The sequence below is a fragment of the Rattus norvegicus genome, chromosome 17 (assembly GCF_021556685.1).
Source record: "Rattus norvegicus strain SHRSP/BbbUtx chromosome 17, alternate assembly SHRSP_T2T, whole genome shotgun sequence".
In the NCBI taxonomy this organism is placed as follows: Eukaryota; Metazoa; Chordata; class Mammalia; order Rodentia; family Muridae; genus Rattus; species Rattus norvegicus.
This window is the reverse complement of record NC_141550.1, coordinates 17,914,940-17,933,430: the sequence shown is the minus strand read 5'-3', so window position 1 is coordinate 17,933,430 and position 18,491 is coordinate 17,914,940. Positions and strand designations below refer to the sequence as shown.

The following is an 18,491-nucleotide window of genomic DNA, read 5'->3' as shown; positions in this document are numbered from 1 at the left end:
ATGAACAAGATTTGTAAAATTTAAAAAATTATAAAAAACTTCTGGGCCAGGAGTGGTGCCACATGCCTTTAATCATATACTCAGAAGGCAGAGACAGGCAGATCTATTTGAGTTCAAGGCCAGCCTGGTCTACAAAGCAAATCCAGGACAGCCAGGGCTGTTACACAGAGAAACCCTGTCTGGAAACAAACAAGTAAATAACTAAAACAAGAAAAATAAAAAACTCTGAAACATAAAAACATAAAGACTTCAACATCATTAGTTATTGAGGACAATCCACTGAAAACCCTAAGTTGAAATTACCACTGTGATCCTATTAGAATGACTAAAACAAAACCTGACAATTCCAAGTGTGGGGCAGCTGTGGTGATAGTGCAGGTAACAAGGTGGTACTTACACCAGAAAATGCCTGTCTTGTTGTCATACACTTAGCTTTGTGATGAACAATCTTAATTAACTCCTGAATCTATGTCCAAGAGAGTTGAAATAAATGCTAAAACTGAAAATAACCCAGTATCCTTTCAATAATAAACTACAGCTTAATATCAGCAACAGAAAGGAATTAAAGTGTGAAGACTAAGTCAGTCACAGCAAATATATCAATCACATCAGCTCAATTCAAAAGGCTACATACTGTATAACTAAATTCACTTAACATTACAGAAAAAGTCCTAAAATACAGACAGGCAAATGGTTCCTAGGGAATGACTATAAACATTGATGCTAAGAATATCTAAGATGTTTTATTACGATGAAAATGTCTTCATAATTTGAATAGCAGTAGTGACAATACTGCTTTATAACAATTCAAATATGATAAAATTAAGGCAACTACTATGTGTAATTTTTACCAAATTTTAAAAAGTGAAATTATCATACTGCCTAAACACACACACACATTTAATAATCAGTATGTTCACTGCAATTAAAATGTTCACATATCCTAAATTTTTAAAAGCCTCAGGGTTCTAAATTCGTAAGATTTATACAATTCAAGATTTGTATAATTCATTCAAGTCTTGGATATTAGTAGTCAGTATCTAGTAATGGGAAAGTTTATCAACAATCCTACTCAAACTAACCTGGTAAGGTGTACTTCGTACTTTATTCTGTCTTACAGCAGCAGCTGCCCCACCATATGTTGTTTTGCCAGGATAAAAAGGAGAGTCTCCAAGTTGACTTGTTTTAAGAATTGAAGAATTCCCAAGTGACTGCATAGAAACACAGTGACAAATTATATGCAAAAATACTTAACATCTGTGATAATACATACCCACTATAGTCAGTACTCACGGTGGAAAGTGTTCCAAAGGCAGACAAGTTGAATGCTGGTTTTTTGGAGCTGATGGCAGTATGCTGTGAGAGTGAATGAGAACGCTCTGCTTCGGGGGACCACAAAGGTGGCAGGGAAGTGTTCTTTGAAACAGCTATATCTAAAACAAAAATTTGTAATTTGTTGTATGTAATAGTGCCAATTTTAAGACCCTAAGGCCCAGATTTTTATCATATATTTATAAATGAAAATCAAAGTTAAAAACTAAAATTGAAAGATGGGCAGTGGAGACACACCCTTAATCCCAGTGCTTGGGAGGAGAGGCGGGAGGGTCTGTGAGTTTGAGGCCAGCCTGGTCTACAGAGTGAGTTCTAGGTCAGTCAGGGCTACACAGAGAAACCCTGTCTTTAAAAACAAAAGCAAATGGGGCTGGGGATTTAGCTCAGTGGTAGAGCGCTTACCTAGGAAGTGCAAGGCCCTGGGTTCGGTCCCCAGCTCCGAAAAAAAGAACCCAAAAAAAAAAAAAAAAAACAAAAGCAAACAAACAAATAATACCAAAGGAGGGCTGGAAAGATGGCTCAGCAATTAAGAAGTACTCGTGTAGAGATGCTGGATTCAGTTCCCAGCATCCACCCACAACTACTTAGAATTCCAATAATAGGAAATCCCATGCCCTCCTCTGATTTCTTTGGGTACATACACATATATGACACACCTATGATGTGCAAAAGCTCTTGCAGGCAAACACATACACATAAAAATAAATCTAAAAACAACAAAAAATAATTAAAAAATTTAAAAAACACCTAAATTAGGGTGGTCTCTAATTCCTTATAGTATTTAGCAGGCAGATGCCTATCAGTTCAAGGACAGCTTAGTCTACAGAGCAAGTTCTAGGCCAGTTATGGTTACGAAGACCTTGGGGGGTGGCAGGGAGGAGTTGAGAGATTTATTCTTGCTGACAAACAAAACTTACTACCTGATAGCAAGAGTACCTTTCTCAGAAGCTCTTGAAGAGAACCCACTGGTAGTTGAGATGTTATCATCATCATGCTGAGAGGTAGAATCTTTAATCTCCTTCACAAGGGAAAATCCAGAACTGCCGATTGGGAATGCAGAGGACGTGGATGGCTGACAGTGCAAAGCAGGGGATTCTAACACGGAGAAATTCAGATGACTCCGATGAAGAGAAGGTCTTGTTAATACATCTGGATAATTTGAAGCAGTACTGGTGGTTGATGGTTCTTAAAAGAAGAGTTAACATTACAAATAAAACCAAGAAAAGGCAATGCATTAACACAGTAAGTCTTTACCACAGTTGCATTTCCAATGCCAGTCTGGACCACAAAGCAAGTAACAAACTTCCTTAATGAGACAAGACTTCTTATCACTCAGGACAATGTTTTGTATGAGAGCTGAAATACAACTATTTTTCCCCCAGCTGACTAAATCTATCCATAATGTTTGTATTTTCTTGAGTGAGGCCACTGTCACAATCTAATACTAATCTTTCTTTCCTCTAGCTAGGATGCAGCAGTCAATGAGGATACAAGAGTGAAGTATTAAGCTTTACTGTTTTCTAAAAGGCTAGTTAGTGCTTATTATGTTCTAAAATAACTTAAGTACACTCTCATTTTCCTCTCAAATAAGATGTCATTTTCATGCCCACTGATTTCAAGAAAGCTCCCCTCTTCTCTGTAATGACAGAGATATTCCTGAACTTGCCCGCATTTTTAAATACTATGCTTTTAAGAATACATCCCCATATTATTTACCTACCAACTTCATGTTATTAATCTTTTCCAGAATCTCTCTAACCAGCTTCCTGTATATCTTCAAGAACTATAGAATCATGTTTAAGGTCCCAACCTTATTGTATTATCTAAGGTTCCAACCAGAATGGAATTAACTAAGACCAAACCAATATAAACAAGTACAGAACTTGGGGGGTGGGTGGGGGGAACAACACATGAACTATGGAAAACAGCACCAGAAAAACGGGGGGGGGGGGTGTCAGTTGATAAAGCACTTATCTAGCATACAAAAGGATTCAATCCTTTTGTGTGGTATAGCACACATCTAACTTCCTACACTCAGGAGGTTCAGAATTCAAGGTCAATCTTGTTCTATAAGATAAACTGGAATATGTGAGATCCAGTACTGAAATTCTAGTTGGAACAATATGCCAGGTACCAAACCAAGGGAGAGGTAGTGAGAAGGTTTTGTTCTATGGAGACTTTCAGCTTTGTAAGATAAAGTTCCAAGATAGTATCCGCAAAAGAAGTCTGTATACTTAAACACAATGAACTACACATTTAAAACTGATCAATTATTTCCTATGTATTGAATACTTTACCACAATTCAAACAATCTTTCTCCAAAACAATAAGGTATACTAAGCATGACAATGATGAAATTGTTTAAAAGTGGGGGAAAAAAAAAACCCTCAGGAAAAAAGGAGAGGTTGTTCTCTCTCTCTCTCTCTCTCTCTCTCTCTCTCTCTCTCTCTCTCTCTCTCATTTTGGGGCTCACTGTGAAGAACGTGTCCCTAGCATGCAAGGAATGCCTTGGGTTTAATCACAAAGACACAAAAACAATCTGGAAGAATATCTAAATTGAATTAAATACAATGTTACAAAAACATGTTAAGAAAAAATTAGTTAAAACTTAGAAAGCTACTTGTATTGACACTTAAGTATCACAAAAACTTGTCTGGCATAAGCAACACCCAGCACAACAAAAAGTAACTAAAAAGCCAGATGTAGAGGCACAACTTTTAGTCCCAGTACTCAGGAGGCAGACAGGCAGATCTCTGAGTTCAAGGCCAGCCTGGTCTACAAAGTAAAGACAAGGGCTACAGAGAAACCCTGTCTCAAAAAACCAAAACCAAAATAATATCTAAAAATTAAACAGGATGGGATATAGCTTAGTGATAGAACACTTGTCTAACATGCATAAGGCTCTGGATTCAGCAATCAAGAAAGCCAAAACCAACTCAACAGTTATATTTCAACTTCTCTACAATCTGTATTCATATGCACGTTATCTTATTGCATTTATGTGTGCACACATGCCACAGTCCACACTGAAGCAAGGATTAGAGAATGGGATGGGTAAAAAGCACTGTTAGAATGAGTTAAAATAGAGTATTTGCACCCAAAGACACATTCAGGGCAGATGAGATGGTTCAGTGGATTAAGGCACTGTGCCTGACAAACCTGAGTTTAATCCCCAGGACACAATGGTGGAAGGAGGAGACTAATTTCTAACAGTTTTCCTCCACCTGTGGACTGGCATGTGTGCACATAAACGCAATAAGATAATGTGCATATGAACACAAATCGTAGAAGTTAAACTACTCATAACTGTTTTGTTTGTGCTCTGGCTTTCCTGGTGGCTGAATCCAGAACCGTGTCCGGTAGGTAAAGGCAACAGGACCATTAGAGCGTGAGCAGATCTACATCTAGCCTAAGTCATTTTTGCTGTTTAAAATGGCTCTTTCCCTTCCACACCAAAGTTACAGGATGGATAACCCTATGACTTACAAATTCACATCGGTCATCAATGATGTTTCTAAAAGAACTATAAATCATGACAGTAAAAAAAAAAAAAAAAAAAAAAAAAAAAAAAAAAAATCAGACAGCTGCCCAGAAGTATAATTCACTGCTGACTCCTTTACTATATATGCCACTATATCTATATTTTACTATACTTTACTATATATGCTCTTAGTGGCCTGAATTCTCACAGACATGTACATTATTGAGGTTTTTGTTTTTAGTTTATTTTACTAACCCAGTGGGTTAAATCTTACCAACACTAAGAGCCAAGATTAGGTAGATGGCTCAAATGGTAACTGTGCTCACAGTGCAAACATGAAAATCTGAATCCGGATCCCTAGTACCCATATAAAAAGCTGAGTGAGGTGTAACCCCACTGGGGAGACAAGAGACAAAGGGGATCTATTCCTAGGGTTTGCTAACCAACCGACCAATCTAATCTCTTTTTTAAAAAATGGTAAAGAGCAATTTAAAGACACACACTGACCTCTCATCTGCTCATGCATTTACCCAACCAAACAAGTACACACTCATACAACACATACACAAGTCAACTCAAGGAGGTACGTGGATAGAATGCTGTAAGAACAAACTTGAAATGGCCATGATTCTGTTGTTGCTGGGCTACTTGAATGTTCAATACTCTCGAGCTCTGTTTTTACTATTAATAAATTTGCAAAACTTCAAATTTAATACACATTCAGGACTGCCACATGTAAGCTACTTTTAGCTTCCTACATTTCGACACTAACTGAACAGCAATATTTTTAAGATTATTTTGAAAATACCTTACATTTAAATATTTCACATTAATAAATGCAAACAGATTTTTGGCTCTATCTAGTAAGGTCTATATTCACCTTTGTAAAAAAGTTATCAGTGGTACTTGACTCCACACACACTGACTGCAGAATCAAATAATAAACGCCTGAGTAAGAGCAGGAAGGATTGTAAGAACTATCTTGGACTGACAGGATTAAGATAGGAGCAAGATCAAATCTAAGAAGTGAAGGAGAGGAAACAATGAGGTTGAGGTTTGAAATAGGAATCAGAAAGCTGTCTACTTGCTTCTAAATGGCTAGAGATACGGCTCAATGTTAGAGTGCTTGCCTAGCATCTGCAAAGGCCTAGGTTCTATCCTTATCATAGTGGCCTGAAACCTTATCTCAGTGGACACATAGACATCCTTGAGGTTTTCCTTATTGGACTACTATGTATGAAATCTTACCAACATTTTTTTTTTTTTTTGGTTCTTTTTTTCGGAGCTGGGGACCGAACCCAGGGCCTTGCGCTTCCTAAGCAAGCGCTCTACCACTGAGCTAAATCCCCAACCCCGAAATCTTACCAACATTTAGAGGAAATATTAACTACACTGTAACATCATCTAGTTTTTACCTAATAATTTGCATTTAAAATTTGCAAATATATACAATTCACATGTCATAAACACTCTACCAAGAAATTTAGTAATTTAATAAAATATAAGTTCCAATTAATTCCACTGTGTTCATGAACACATACACACATTAATTTGACATATATAAAATCAGAAACACAGGTTACTTTTAATCCTTACAAGTAAGATCATCAACCTGGTAATGGCGCTTCTACTACTAGTGCTCACCAGAAATTTCTTATCAAAAAACAGAAAGCCTGTTTAGACAGCCAGGAAACAATGGAGGCAATCTCCTTAGAGATCTACCAAATTAAATAAAGCCTCAATGGTGTTGCTGGTAACATGAAAAGTAGACGTATCTAAATTCAAGTTATCCTAATAAAAGACAGCAAAATTTCAGACTATGTGAAACTGAGTACTTCTACAGTGCTCTGGTATGTCAACCTGACCCAAGATGGAGTCATCTGAGAAAAGGGAACCTTAACTAGGAAAATGCCCCCACCACAGTAGCCTAGCCTATGGGCAATCCTATGATGTGTGGTTTTAGGGGTGGTGGAGGTGGAGGGGAGGGTTAAGACAGAATTCTCTTTAAACTCAAAAAATTCACCTGGCTCTGCTTAAGTAACCATTCTTTCAAGCCCACTTTACTATTTATCCTTACAGGCCAGCTAGATAGGAATATACATTACTAACTACATCAACACTAACAAGTCACACATGTATGTCAGTTATTTATTCAAAAAACATTTTAACTCCATCTGTGAAAAACCACAGCAGATAAAGGGGACTGCAAGCCTAATGTCCTGAGTTCAATGCCTGGGAACTCATGTAAAAGGAGAAAAAGAAGACTGACTCTACCACACAGTTGTCCTTTGATATCCACACATAACACTGTGGCATGCTAGCCCATGTGCATATACACACAAAATACTATTTTAAAAGACTACTGAGTAACATGCTCAGTGTGAACCTGATTCCCTATGTTCCATACAGGATCTGCATACCACTCAGTTAGGGTATGCATACTCAGGTAATATAAAGATATTTAAACTAGAAAAAAGATCTATGCTTTGTAACCCACACTATTTACCTTCTGTGTTACTGCCTGTGGGCTCAGGGGTGGTTCTCCCGTCATCAGTGTTTGTGTTCTCATCCACATAAATCTCACGCTCATCTTCTCTATTTTCCGGCCAACGTGGAACTTCATCTGCATTTACTGAACAGCTACAGGCATTTTCACTCTTGTTGAAGTATCTCTGTAGCCACCCTGGTACAATATTCTTAACAGATTCTGTAACCCTGCTAAGAATGCCCTGTTGGAGAAAACATACATAAGACCATTTTAGAAAATTTATCTTTGTAAGTACTTAAAGTCACACCAAGAAAACACAAGTGTTTCTACAAAATTTACTAAGATTCAGTTTGACATTACACTGTTTTTAATGAATCATCAACTAACCAAGATCTAGATTTGGCAATAGACAGTACATTAAAGACACACTATAAACCATTTCAATAATTATTTTGTGTCACATTCTTTTTTTTTCTTCTTCAAGCACTCTACCACTGAGCTAAATCCCCAACCCCGTGTCACATTCTTTAAGGAAGACCAAAGAACTACAAATATGGTAGTGCAGCTGGTGGACTGCCTGCTTCTCAAGCTTGAAGCCTTGGGTTTAGATTCTTCAGCATTATAAAAGTTAAAAAAAATAATTAAGCCAAGAAAACTAAGAGAAATCCCCTATAAAATAGGAAAGATAACTAATCCAACATAAATCAAACTCAAAAAATAATCTAAGACTTCATTTAGTGATAAAATCTTATAAAGTCTTTCCCTTAAAAATTAGCTTTATCATGGCAAAACTAAAGGAAAAAACAATTTGGTGTAATGCTGCAGCTGACATTCACTGCCACTGTAGCGAGAATCTGGGCACTCTTCTAAGTAATTGTCACATATTGGTCAACTGAATACTCAGAATCATCTTACGTAGTAAGAATAAGGCACTTTATGAATGAAGAGACAGGAACATAGTCCAATCTCACAGTTCCATTCAAAAAAACAAACAAACAAAAATAGGCATGGATGAAGACAAGACAATGCAATGCCACTAAGTAGCATCCTAAAATTCAAGCATGTCTATGTGTATTCAGAACAGATTACTAACATGAGCCATGGCATCCTGGAACCTATGGCAGAACTTGAATACCAGAGTCTCCTGATTTACTCTAAGAACATCCCGCCTACTATTGCCCATTGGAACAATGATAAATATCAAATGAAATAACATGAAAGTCCTTCTTAAAGTATCACAGAAACGTGCTAATTCTACTGATAAGGGAAAGAGCTAGCACAAACAAGCTGGGATATGGTACTCAATTTCAGGCATAAATTTCACTCATGAAACAGCATTAATTAGGCTTCAGAGAATCACAGAAAGGAAAAGGAGGCTTAGATTAAAAAAGAAATTAAAGTCAAGGAGTAATAGGTAACTCTACTTTGGAAGCAAGTCCAAAACAATTAAGGCTTTAAAATTTCTCTCAAGAGAAAAAATGGGAGATCTTTCTGAAACAGACTCTTGACTACTAAAGGGAATTGCTTTATTGGGAAAGGTATAAATAACAATCAATAAGTTTAACAAAATTCTTCTATCTTCTCCAAACAAAAATATAAATCTATATGGTAAACTATCAAACATATTAAAGCCAATGGTTCTAGAATATTCATTCTAAAGAACACAAATTCATTTTTCCCTTTTTGTATATCTCAATACACAGTATTAATTACTTTAGATAGAAATGACTATGGACATGAGCCTAATGTTTATAAAGCAGACAGAGTAACAGCTATCACCCTCCTCCTACTGCAAAAGACTTAAAAGTACTTACAAAATAAACTATACTGTTCTTAGAAATGGCATTTTTGCCTGTCACATAATACCTGGAAGCACCACTTAATACCTGGAAGATCAGAAAACAAAACTGAAAGCCAGTCAGGCAGTAATAGTGCACACCGTTAATCCCAGCAGTTCTGAGGCAGAGGCAGGTGGATCTCTGTGAGTTTAAGGCCAGCCTAGTCAGCTCTAGGACAGTCAGGTCTCCACATAGGAAACTCTGCCACAAAAAACAATACACACAGAGAGAGAGGAAGAAAGAGAGAGAGAGTCAGAGAGAGACAGAGACTGAGAGACATTTGCCAGCTTATCTAGCCTCAGCACAACAGGACTCACAATGAATGACACCTCAAAGAATAAGAGAAGGATGAGACACCAACTGACCTGAGGCCATTAAAATATACATCCTTAAATTTCAGCAACCAAACATAACTCTTAGGTTGAATGACTGCAAATCATAAAGAAAAAATGGGGCTAGAGAGAAGGGTCAGCAGTTAAGAGCACTGACTGTTCTTCCAGAGATCCTGAGTTCAAATCCCAGCAATCACATTGTGGCTCACAACCACCTATAATGAGATCTGATGCCCTCTTCTGCTGTGTTTGAAGACAGCCACGGTGTACTTTAAATAAATAAATAAATAAATAAATCTTTAAAAAAAAGAAGAAACATGAACTCTGGTCTAACATGTTCTAACTACAGCCATTAGCTACAGGATGAGCAAAAACCTCAAGTCCTCCATAATGCTAAAGCATGAACGTTAGCTGCTTTAAGCCCTCCTCCTCCTCCCAAGAGATTGATACATGATCAAGTTAGATAGCCACTCTATTTGAAGGTATTAGGAAATCAGATGCGTATGACAGGAATTAAGATACATTTCAGAGCCGGGCAGTGGTTGTGGCAGTGTCGGCTGAGGCAGAGCACACCTTTAGTCCCACCAGTTGAGTGGCAGAGGCAAGCAGATCTCTGTAAGCTCTAGGCCAGTCTGGTTGGTCTACTAATCAAGTTTCAGGGCAGCCAGAGTACATAGAGAAACTCTGTCTTGAAAAAAACAGAAAACAAAGGAAAAGAGAGAGAGAGAGAGAGAGAGAGAGAGAGAGAGAGAGAGAGAGAAACACACTAACCAAAATACATTTCAGGAAAACCCCTCCTATAGTATGTAAATAAAATCAGACATATTCCAAAAATGTACACATCAACTGTCAGCCACTAATGAAAAGCTGAGAATAAAGACCAGGAGCTAGATTCCAGTCTGGCCTCCCTGAGACCTGAGAGAAATGGGAGAGGGGTGAAAGGAACCAGAAAAGAGAAAAAATTATTTTTTTTTTTTGGTTCTTTTTTTCGGAGCTGGGGACCGAACCCAGGGCCTTGAGCTTCCTAGGCAAGCGCTCTACCACTGAGCTAAATCCCCAACCCCAGAAAAAAGTATTCTTATGGAGGAAGACGGCTCCATGCCAGAGAGTTCTTCAGGTCTTCATAGAAATGGATCAAAGTTGATGGAGGAATGCTTTACTAGCTGGGCACAGTGGTGCTCACCAGTAAGCTTAGCATAAGGATGGAAGGGAAAGGGCCAGTTGAAGGACAGGAAAGGCTACAGCATAAGGACACTTTAGAATTCTACAAAAGAAAAATGTTAAATTACAAAAAAGAGAAAACACAAAGTAACTCCTACTTAACCAAATCAACTTCTACACTAAACAAGAATGAAAGTTTTTCTTCAGAACTGAAACTTCCAGCCTAGGGCAATCACTCCCTTCTGCGTAGAGCCCTTGCTTCCCTGAGGTGGCCTCCAAGGGCACACGACACACATGTTGCATAGACATACATGGAGAATGAAGATCAGGAATTAGAAGCCAGCCTCAGCTACATAAGACCCTCAAGAAGAGAGCTAGGAAAAGAGGAAACTTCTCCATGTTTTCACTAAGGAGTTTTCCTAGAAAGGAGGACAATGTGGGAATGCTTTAAAATAAAAACTCTTAAAATTGCAAAGAACCACCATCCAAATACATGAAACATAAGTTTCAACAAAAACACAAGTATTTTCTGAATTTAAGGCTTCTGGCTTTATCAATTTTAACAATTTCTACCATATATCTCTTCCCCTCAGACATGAAAAATCATCTTAAAGCAGAATAAACAGAACCTCCCTCTACACTGATGACAAAGCCAACTAAATAAAAGGCAAATGCCCCCATGCAAAACTCAGTGCATCAAAAATATAACTGTGATTTTATCTGTAGCACAAGCAAAGTCTACACTAAGTAATTAAAAATAATGAAGTTAAATTGAAGATGAAAGGAGAAAATTCTCAAACTTAAACTATAATCCACTAGATTTTTGCCTTGACGGTTAGTTCCTTCACTTGGTAAAAGATATTACAAATAATTAATCCAATCCCATATACAAATCACAGCAGTGAGGAACACAGTATTTCATATTCTACTCAACCTTAGATCACAAGAGACTCTGCGGGTGGAGGGAGAACCATTTATCCTATATTTACTTTCTTTTCACCAAAAGGCAACTTCCCAATTTAGCTGACTCCTCACTCAGCCCTGCTTCTTCACACACAAGTCTCTTCTCCAGGTCTTTATCTTGTTTCTCTACTCCATTCTACTTAGGTTCGCTCAACTCGTTTCACATTATCCTTATTAAATAGCATTCGATTCTACAATCTTTCATTTTAACTTCACTGGCTCACTGACCATGATAAAAACTAAGTCTAGCACCAGATTTTGTCTACCAGGCCTTACTCTTCCAAAATATTCCACCGTTTTGATTTCCACTGGTCAGACCCCTTTATTACATTAATACCTCATTCTTGCAGGCCCCTTCGTCCTCCTACTCACTTAGTGCCTGTGCAGTCACTAGATTCTTTTTTCACCCAAAGGTTTTTTTTAGTCTCTTTTTTTTAAAGCTGCCTCACTGAAACATAAATACTGGGTTATTTCATATGGGAAGAAATTAAGTATTCTAAAGACATTTATACTAAGTCTAATTTTGATAATCTGAAATTAAGCTGCAAAGCTTAGACACTGTCATATTTTATAAACTGTTAAACTTACCCAGTCACTTAAAAATATCTTTCTGGCTAAAGAATTAAATACTTCCAAGTAGCCTCTTTTAACCTCCTTCAAAACTTAAAACACTGCCTGGGCATTGTAACATTCATATGCTTGCTAATTCTAGCACTCCCAGCACTCAGGAGCTGAGGTACAAAGATCTAAAGATCAAGACCAGCTTGGACTACATAGTAAGTTCAAGCCAGATTAGGCTATAGGAAGACCCTGCCTCAAAAATAAAAATAGGGCCTGGATGGCTCAGTGAGTGCTCTCAGAAGGCTCAGGTTCAGTTCCAGCAGTTTGTCAGGTACTCAAAACTGCCTGTAACTCCAGCTCCAGAGGCTCTAACACTCTTCTGATCTTCACAGGCACCAACACAAATGCATGCACACGTGCACAAGCACAGACTCACATATATGAAAACAGTAAAAGCAAGATTTTTGAAAAAGGAATTTAAAAAAAACTTTAAAATGTAACAAGTACAACCCATTAAAAGTCCATAGTAGTTAACCCCCGCTAAGAACTATCTCATCTCACATTTTAATACTGAGACTAAGAATTTCTCAAGCCACACTATAAAAAGATGAAGCACAATCAAATAAATAGAAATACTTATAGGTGAGAAAGGTGTTCTCGTACCCCTTTCTGATAATAAACTGTCTGACATCAAGACTACAAATATGCCTTCTTGCTTTTTGAGCACAGGCAGAATTCCAGTACAAGGCCACCTTGAGCTATTTATTTAGCAAGTTCCAGAATAGCTGGGGACATATTAAAGGAAGCTCTAGATCAGAAATATAAAAGTTGGGGGCTTGGAGAGATGGCTCAGCGGTTAAGAGCACTGACTGCTCTTCCAGAGGTCCTGAATTCAATTCTCAGCAAGCACATGGTGGCTCACAACCATCTGTAATGGGATCTGATGCTCTCTTCTGGTATCTGAAGATAGCAACACTGTACTCATTACATAAAATAAATAACTCTTTAAAAAAAAAGAAAAAAAATGTAAAAGTTGAAAATACAGAATTATTGCAATGTTCCCAATATCCCGCACCTAATAAGATGGCTATCTTTAGAAGCATCTGACCAAAGACTTCATTTTACTTCAAGCTAAGACACTTATATCATTAGGATTTTCCAGGAAACAGAGACATAAATGGAGCTTTTTTTTTGGCTGTCATATTAAAAACCTGGTAAGAAAAAGTGTTAAGTGGTAAGATAACATGCTGGGATCTCTCACCTTAAGCAAGCCAGCAACCAAGCCAGCCAGCCAGTGGGAGGGGGCAGGAGGGGGAGGGGGCATCCACTTTCTATTCATCAATTCAGAACTTTTCTACCTACATACTTAAGTGACTGGTACTTCTCAAGAAAAAAACAAGGTCTTTTTAAAAATTGTGATAAAGGTAGACTTATGTCAAATTGTATAATAAAGTTTTGGTACTAGGTTTTCTAGTTTGGGTCTAAGTTAATCAATCTACCTTCTTAGAAAACAGGATGGCTGATAACCTATCCCTTCCCTGCTTAAGTCAGTGACCACATTCAACTGTTTAACAAGGTAGGGAAGGGAAGGAATCTCCCATCCATCAATAGTTTAGATCACTTTAGTTTGATTTTTCACTTGGTAAATAAACAAAGACCTTAAGTTTAGAATGAGTTTGGAAAAGACTTGAGTAACCAGAGGAAGAAAACAAAAACAAAATGCTAATTCTAAAAGACAGCAAATGCACAGACCATTAAGAAATGTTAAAGTCAAGGCTCTATTTAATCACAACTTCAAATGAGTTCTAACTATACCATCTGACAGTTTTATACCATTTAATCTTCCATTTACAGATGACAAAATTAAGTAGAATTTTTCATCATCAACTCCTCAGGCAGAACAGGGATTCAAACTTACTGTGATTTCATCAGAATGTTTTTAAAACATTTCTATATCTACCAAAAGCATTAAGTATCTAAGATACAAAAAGTAAAATTATTTAGTATCTGGAATGAGTAAAATATTGAGAAATATTACTACTCTTTTCAAAGCTGAGAATACTCTTTAGCCATCAAGTGTTAGCCAGGACACACTTATTTGGATCAAAAAAAAAAAATCAAGTACCAAAATAAACAAAAAGTATCCTATCACAAACCGGGTTCTACGATTCCAGTGACTGTGGGCCAATCTAGTCTTTGACCTGACCTTAAAGCTAAAAATGGTTTTAATATTTGCCAATAATCCTTTTAAAAAAAAAACTGCAGCTCGGGGTTGGGGATTTAGCTCAGCAGTAGAGCGCTTGCCTAGCAAGCGCAAGGCCCTGGGTTCGGTCCCCAGCTCCGAAAAAAAAAGAAAAGAAAAGAAAAGAAAAAAAAAAAAAACTGCAGCTACAGAGCCTCAAAAGAGCTTTGTTTCTTCATAAAAGATTCATCAACCCTTGATGTAAAATATTGATGGAAGAGAACTCCTTCCCTCCCCAGCTTTTAAACAGTTGAGCGCAGTCACTGATTTAAACCAGGATGGTCAGGCTATCAGCCACCCCTGTTTCTGTAAGGATGAAAAGTAGATCCCTTTGCTCCAAGCCAGGGGAGCACCAAAGGAGGGGAGGGACAAAAGCAAATGGGTCTGTCTCACCAGGATGTGGCAACAGATTCTTCCAGAAGTAAGTTTTGCTCAGGAGCTCAAGTGTATGTGGTATCTATTAGGAAAAAAGCAGCCGGGCTGGGGATTTAGCTCAGTGGTAGAGCGCTTACCTAGGAAGCGCAAGGCCCTGGGTTCGGTCCCCAGCTCCGAAAAAAAGAACCAAAAAAAAAAAAAAAAAAAAAAAAAAGCAGCCTTGCTACACACAATGGACATAGGAAAGGAGACTAAACAGGAGAAAAGAACTCCCAACTAGAAAATTATGCGTTTTTTAAAAGTATCTGGGTTAAGTAAGCAAGAGATCTAAGCAGGAAGGTCTCAGGTTTAAGGTCAGCCTGAGCCACACAGAAGGACCCTGTCTTAAAAAAAAAAAAAAGCTAAAAAGTACCTGGCTAACGGGGTAGGTGAAAATAACCATCCAGCATCCTCTCTTACTTCTACACTTCTTGAAGACAGCCTACAGTTCAGGCTGGCCTCGGCCTCTTAGCAGCTGTGATCTCAGGTATGCACCTCTATATCCAGCTATCTCTACACTCAACTGTTACTTTTATTTGGTTGATCAAGACAGTATCTTTCTAGTTCGACAACTTCAAACAAGGTAGCTTTTTTTAAAAGAAAACTTAAAAGTAGAAAAATGCTAAAGTTTAGACATTTCCCAGAAGACCTAAACCAGAAGTCAAAACAGGAAATCAGAAGTCAGCTGAACATGAGACAGGAGCCACAGGTACTACTGTGTGACTGCAGTAGCTCTTTGGCCAGACATTTGCTGCCCTGCATCCACCAATAGCACCACTGCTTACTTCTTCTAACCTTCTACTACACAACCAAAGGTTTTATTCTGCTCAGAGATCTGGACACTTATCAAACATCAGTATGAAACATGCCATGTCATGAAGCTCCTCACTATACCCAAGATGACTCAGCAGCTGCTGAAAAAACCAGCTGACGAGCTCTGCTAGTAGAGGACAATGACATCCACTAAGTTCCAGGTAAGACTAGTTACTTTAAGACAGAAACAAACACTGAGCTGTATTCTTTAATATAATCCCGAATACTTTTCTTCGGTTGATTCTGCCAATATTAAATCAGCAAATCAAGAAAGTTATCTTTAATTCCAGGTCAAAGATGTATTTACTTTTTAAATGACTGAGGCAAGAAGCTAACATTACATAAGTTACAGCTTAACTACTGAGCCCTAAAACTATACAACCTGAAATCTGGATCAGCTCTAAAACACATTGGGCTTTAGTTGGCTCAACTTCTCTCTCAAATTAGTTTTTTTATCTAAATACATTTTAAAATAAGTTGTGATCATAACTTTTGTTTCCTTCTAAACTCTATCATAATATCACAATATTGACTTCTTTCTAAACTCTAGCCAAGCCATCCATTTCTCTGCTCAAATTGTTTTCATTTTCCTTTAACAAGCATTCAGGTGATTCGTTACTCTTAGGAGAAAAGTATGTTTGTCTTAATGTCCACTGTACAGTGTCAGGTAAAGTAAAATGGCCAGGCTTGGGAAATCTTCGTCTTAAAAATCTGCTTGGGAATAATACCCCTGGCGCCTCAGCATTCTGCACACATCTAGGGAAAATGGTAATATGCCAAGGCTTCCAACCAAGGACAAATAACTTCTCAGTATATAAACCACAGCTTTTACTATTCAAAATTTTACCTATCTTTACTTTTTAAAATCCCGAAAGTGATATAATTTAACATTACCAAACAAAAACGCTAAGTATTCAATTTTAGCACTAGCCAGGATAAAACAAGAAAAATCTACATTTACGAATACGCAACAAGTTATTTACTAGCCCTTCTTCAATAAGCTTAAAATACACACTTCCTACTTTAGTACACGAGGCCCTGTAAAAGTGGCTTTGTTAAAGTGGATTTTTAACATTTTAATTCTCACAATTTCTAAAAACTCAAATTTTTTTCTGAACCGAATATCTCATTTACAACAGAAATCGACATTTTTATAAACACCCTAAGAAGGCATACGGTGGCTTAACCTATAAGATTACCAACACTCCTAGAGAGTCCAAAATACCTTACACTTCTAGAAAATGCCCAGTATTAAAAAATATTTGGTGTATAAGATAAGAGTTGATCTCTGGTGAACTGTAGAGAATGGCTGATTCTGGTCTTCAGAATACAGAGCGGGGTGGAGAGGAGAGGGAAGAATCGCGCATCAGAGACCAGACGTAAGAGCGGCGAGGGACTTTCAAAACGCCTCAGTGCCACATAACTATAACTCAGTTAAAAGAGGAAAGGACGAGAAGCTAAACCAGTGTGTTCAGATCTGGAAAGGCCAAGCAGGCAGACGAGGGGACTGAACTATCACTATCATTTAAGATTAAATATGGCTAAAACGGAATTAATCCACTATCCGGGTAACAGCGCCCCCTCCCCAAGTCTCTCCCGGCCCCGGTGGCAGATTAACCTCCCCACGCACCCTAAACCCGGGAACATCAGAAAGAAAAAGCCTGCCAGCGGATAGGCCTGTTGCCACATCTTTCCCTTGTTCCCTCGCGAGGTCGTGAGTAATACCATCAAAACCCCAAAACCCGCCAAAAAAGAAGCCGGAGTATCAGAAGCCTGGAATTTCTTTTCCCGCCCTGCGCCCGCCGGGGAAAGCCCCTGGGCGGGAGGGCTGGGAGAGGCCGCTCGCACCCCACGTGTGCGACGCCAGGCCTGGCCAGGCTCTACCCACTTCCCGTCGCCACCCCGGCCCTGTCTCAGGCCCTCTGGTCCCCTCCACGTGGGGCGCCGGGGCCTCGCACCGCCCCCCAGAGCGGCTACCCGGAGCCGCCCAGTCCTGGCGGCGTGCTGGTCCCGTACCTGGTGTTGGGGTCGCCCCTGCTGGTAAGGCTTCACCGGCCCCTGGTGGCAACGACGCGTCCGGATCTTGCCGCCGCCGCCGCCCCCTCCTATGCCTCCGGCTCCTGAGGCCATGGCGGAGCCTGGGCGACCTCCCACTACCGCTCCCGGGCGGGAGAGGCAGAGGCGGCGGCCTGAGGGCCTCCCCCGCCCGGCCCTAGGCGACACACAGACACAGCGAGAACCGCGAGGGAGCGAGCGGGAAATGAGAGTTCGCGCGGCGAGGAAGGCAGTGGCGGCGGCTGAAGGCCGTGAGCTGGCTGAGGACCGCCGGCCGCGTGCGGACCCCCGCGTTTGTGTTTGTCACCGTCTCTATGGAGATCTCCCGCCGAGGCCGGCGCGAGCAGCTCCGGGCACCGCTGAGGCCTAGCTCGACCGCCCGCTGCTGGAGGCTCCTCTTCAGCGGCCCTGGCCGTCGCTGCCGCAGTCCAGGCCGCCGGCGCCGCCCGCCAACCCCTCCCCTGTGCGCGCTGCGCCCGCCCCGCCGCCGCCGCCGCCGCCGCCGTCGTCGTCGTCCCTGCAGTCGTCGTCGCCGCCGCTCTTGCGCCTATTACCGCTGTTGAGGCGGCCGCCGCGGTCGCGAGCCAGAACACCGTCACTCCTCAGCGACCGACGCGTCTGCGTCATCACGCTGCGACGATGTGGGGGGATGGGCAAAGGAAGGAAGGGTTGGCCGAGCCCGCGCTCTCTGTCGCTGGTGCCTCTGGGAAATATAGTTTTTCTGGCAAGAGCGCGGATTCTCGGAAAGGAAGGCTGCGGCGGAAGGACACCCGCGGAGCTCCGCAGAGGCACAAAGCCCCGGTCATTTGGC

The 18,491-nt window shown here is 39.9% G+C and overlaps 1 protein-coding gene across 3 annotated transcripts in view; it reads right to left on the bottom strand.

Moving 5' to 3' along the window:
• Nup153 (nucleoporin 153) overlaps positions 1–18,289 on the bottom strand; it is a 52,558-nt gene extending 34,269 nt beyond the window's left edge. The window contains 5 exon segments of one of the 3 annotated variants that reach the window (NM_001100470.1): positions 1,083–1,211; positions 1,294–1,433; positions 2,269–2,517; positions 7,320–7,542; positions 17,642–18,289. In NM_001100470.1, coding sequence (NP_001093940.1) covers positions 1,083–1,211; positions 1,294–1,433; positions 2,269–2,517; positions 7,320–7,542; positions 17,642–17,755 — 855 coding nt within the window. In that variant the 5' untranslated portion in view covers positions 17,756–18,289. 3 annotated transcript variants of the gene reach the window in all.
• Between the last annotated feature and the right edge of the window lie 202 nt (positions 18,290–18,491).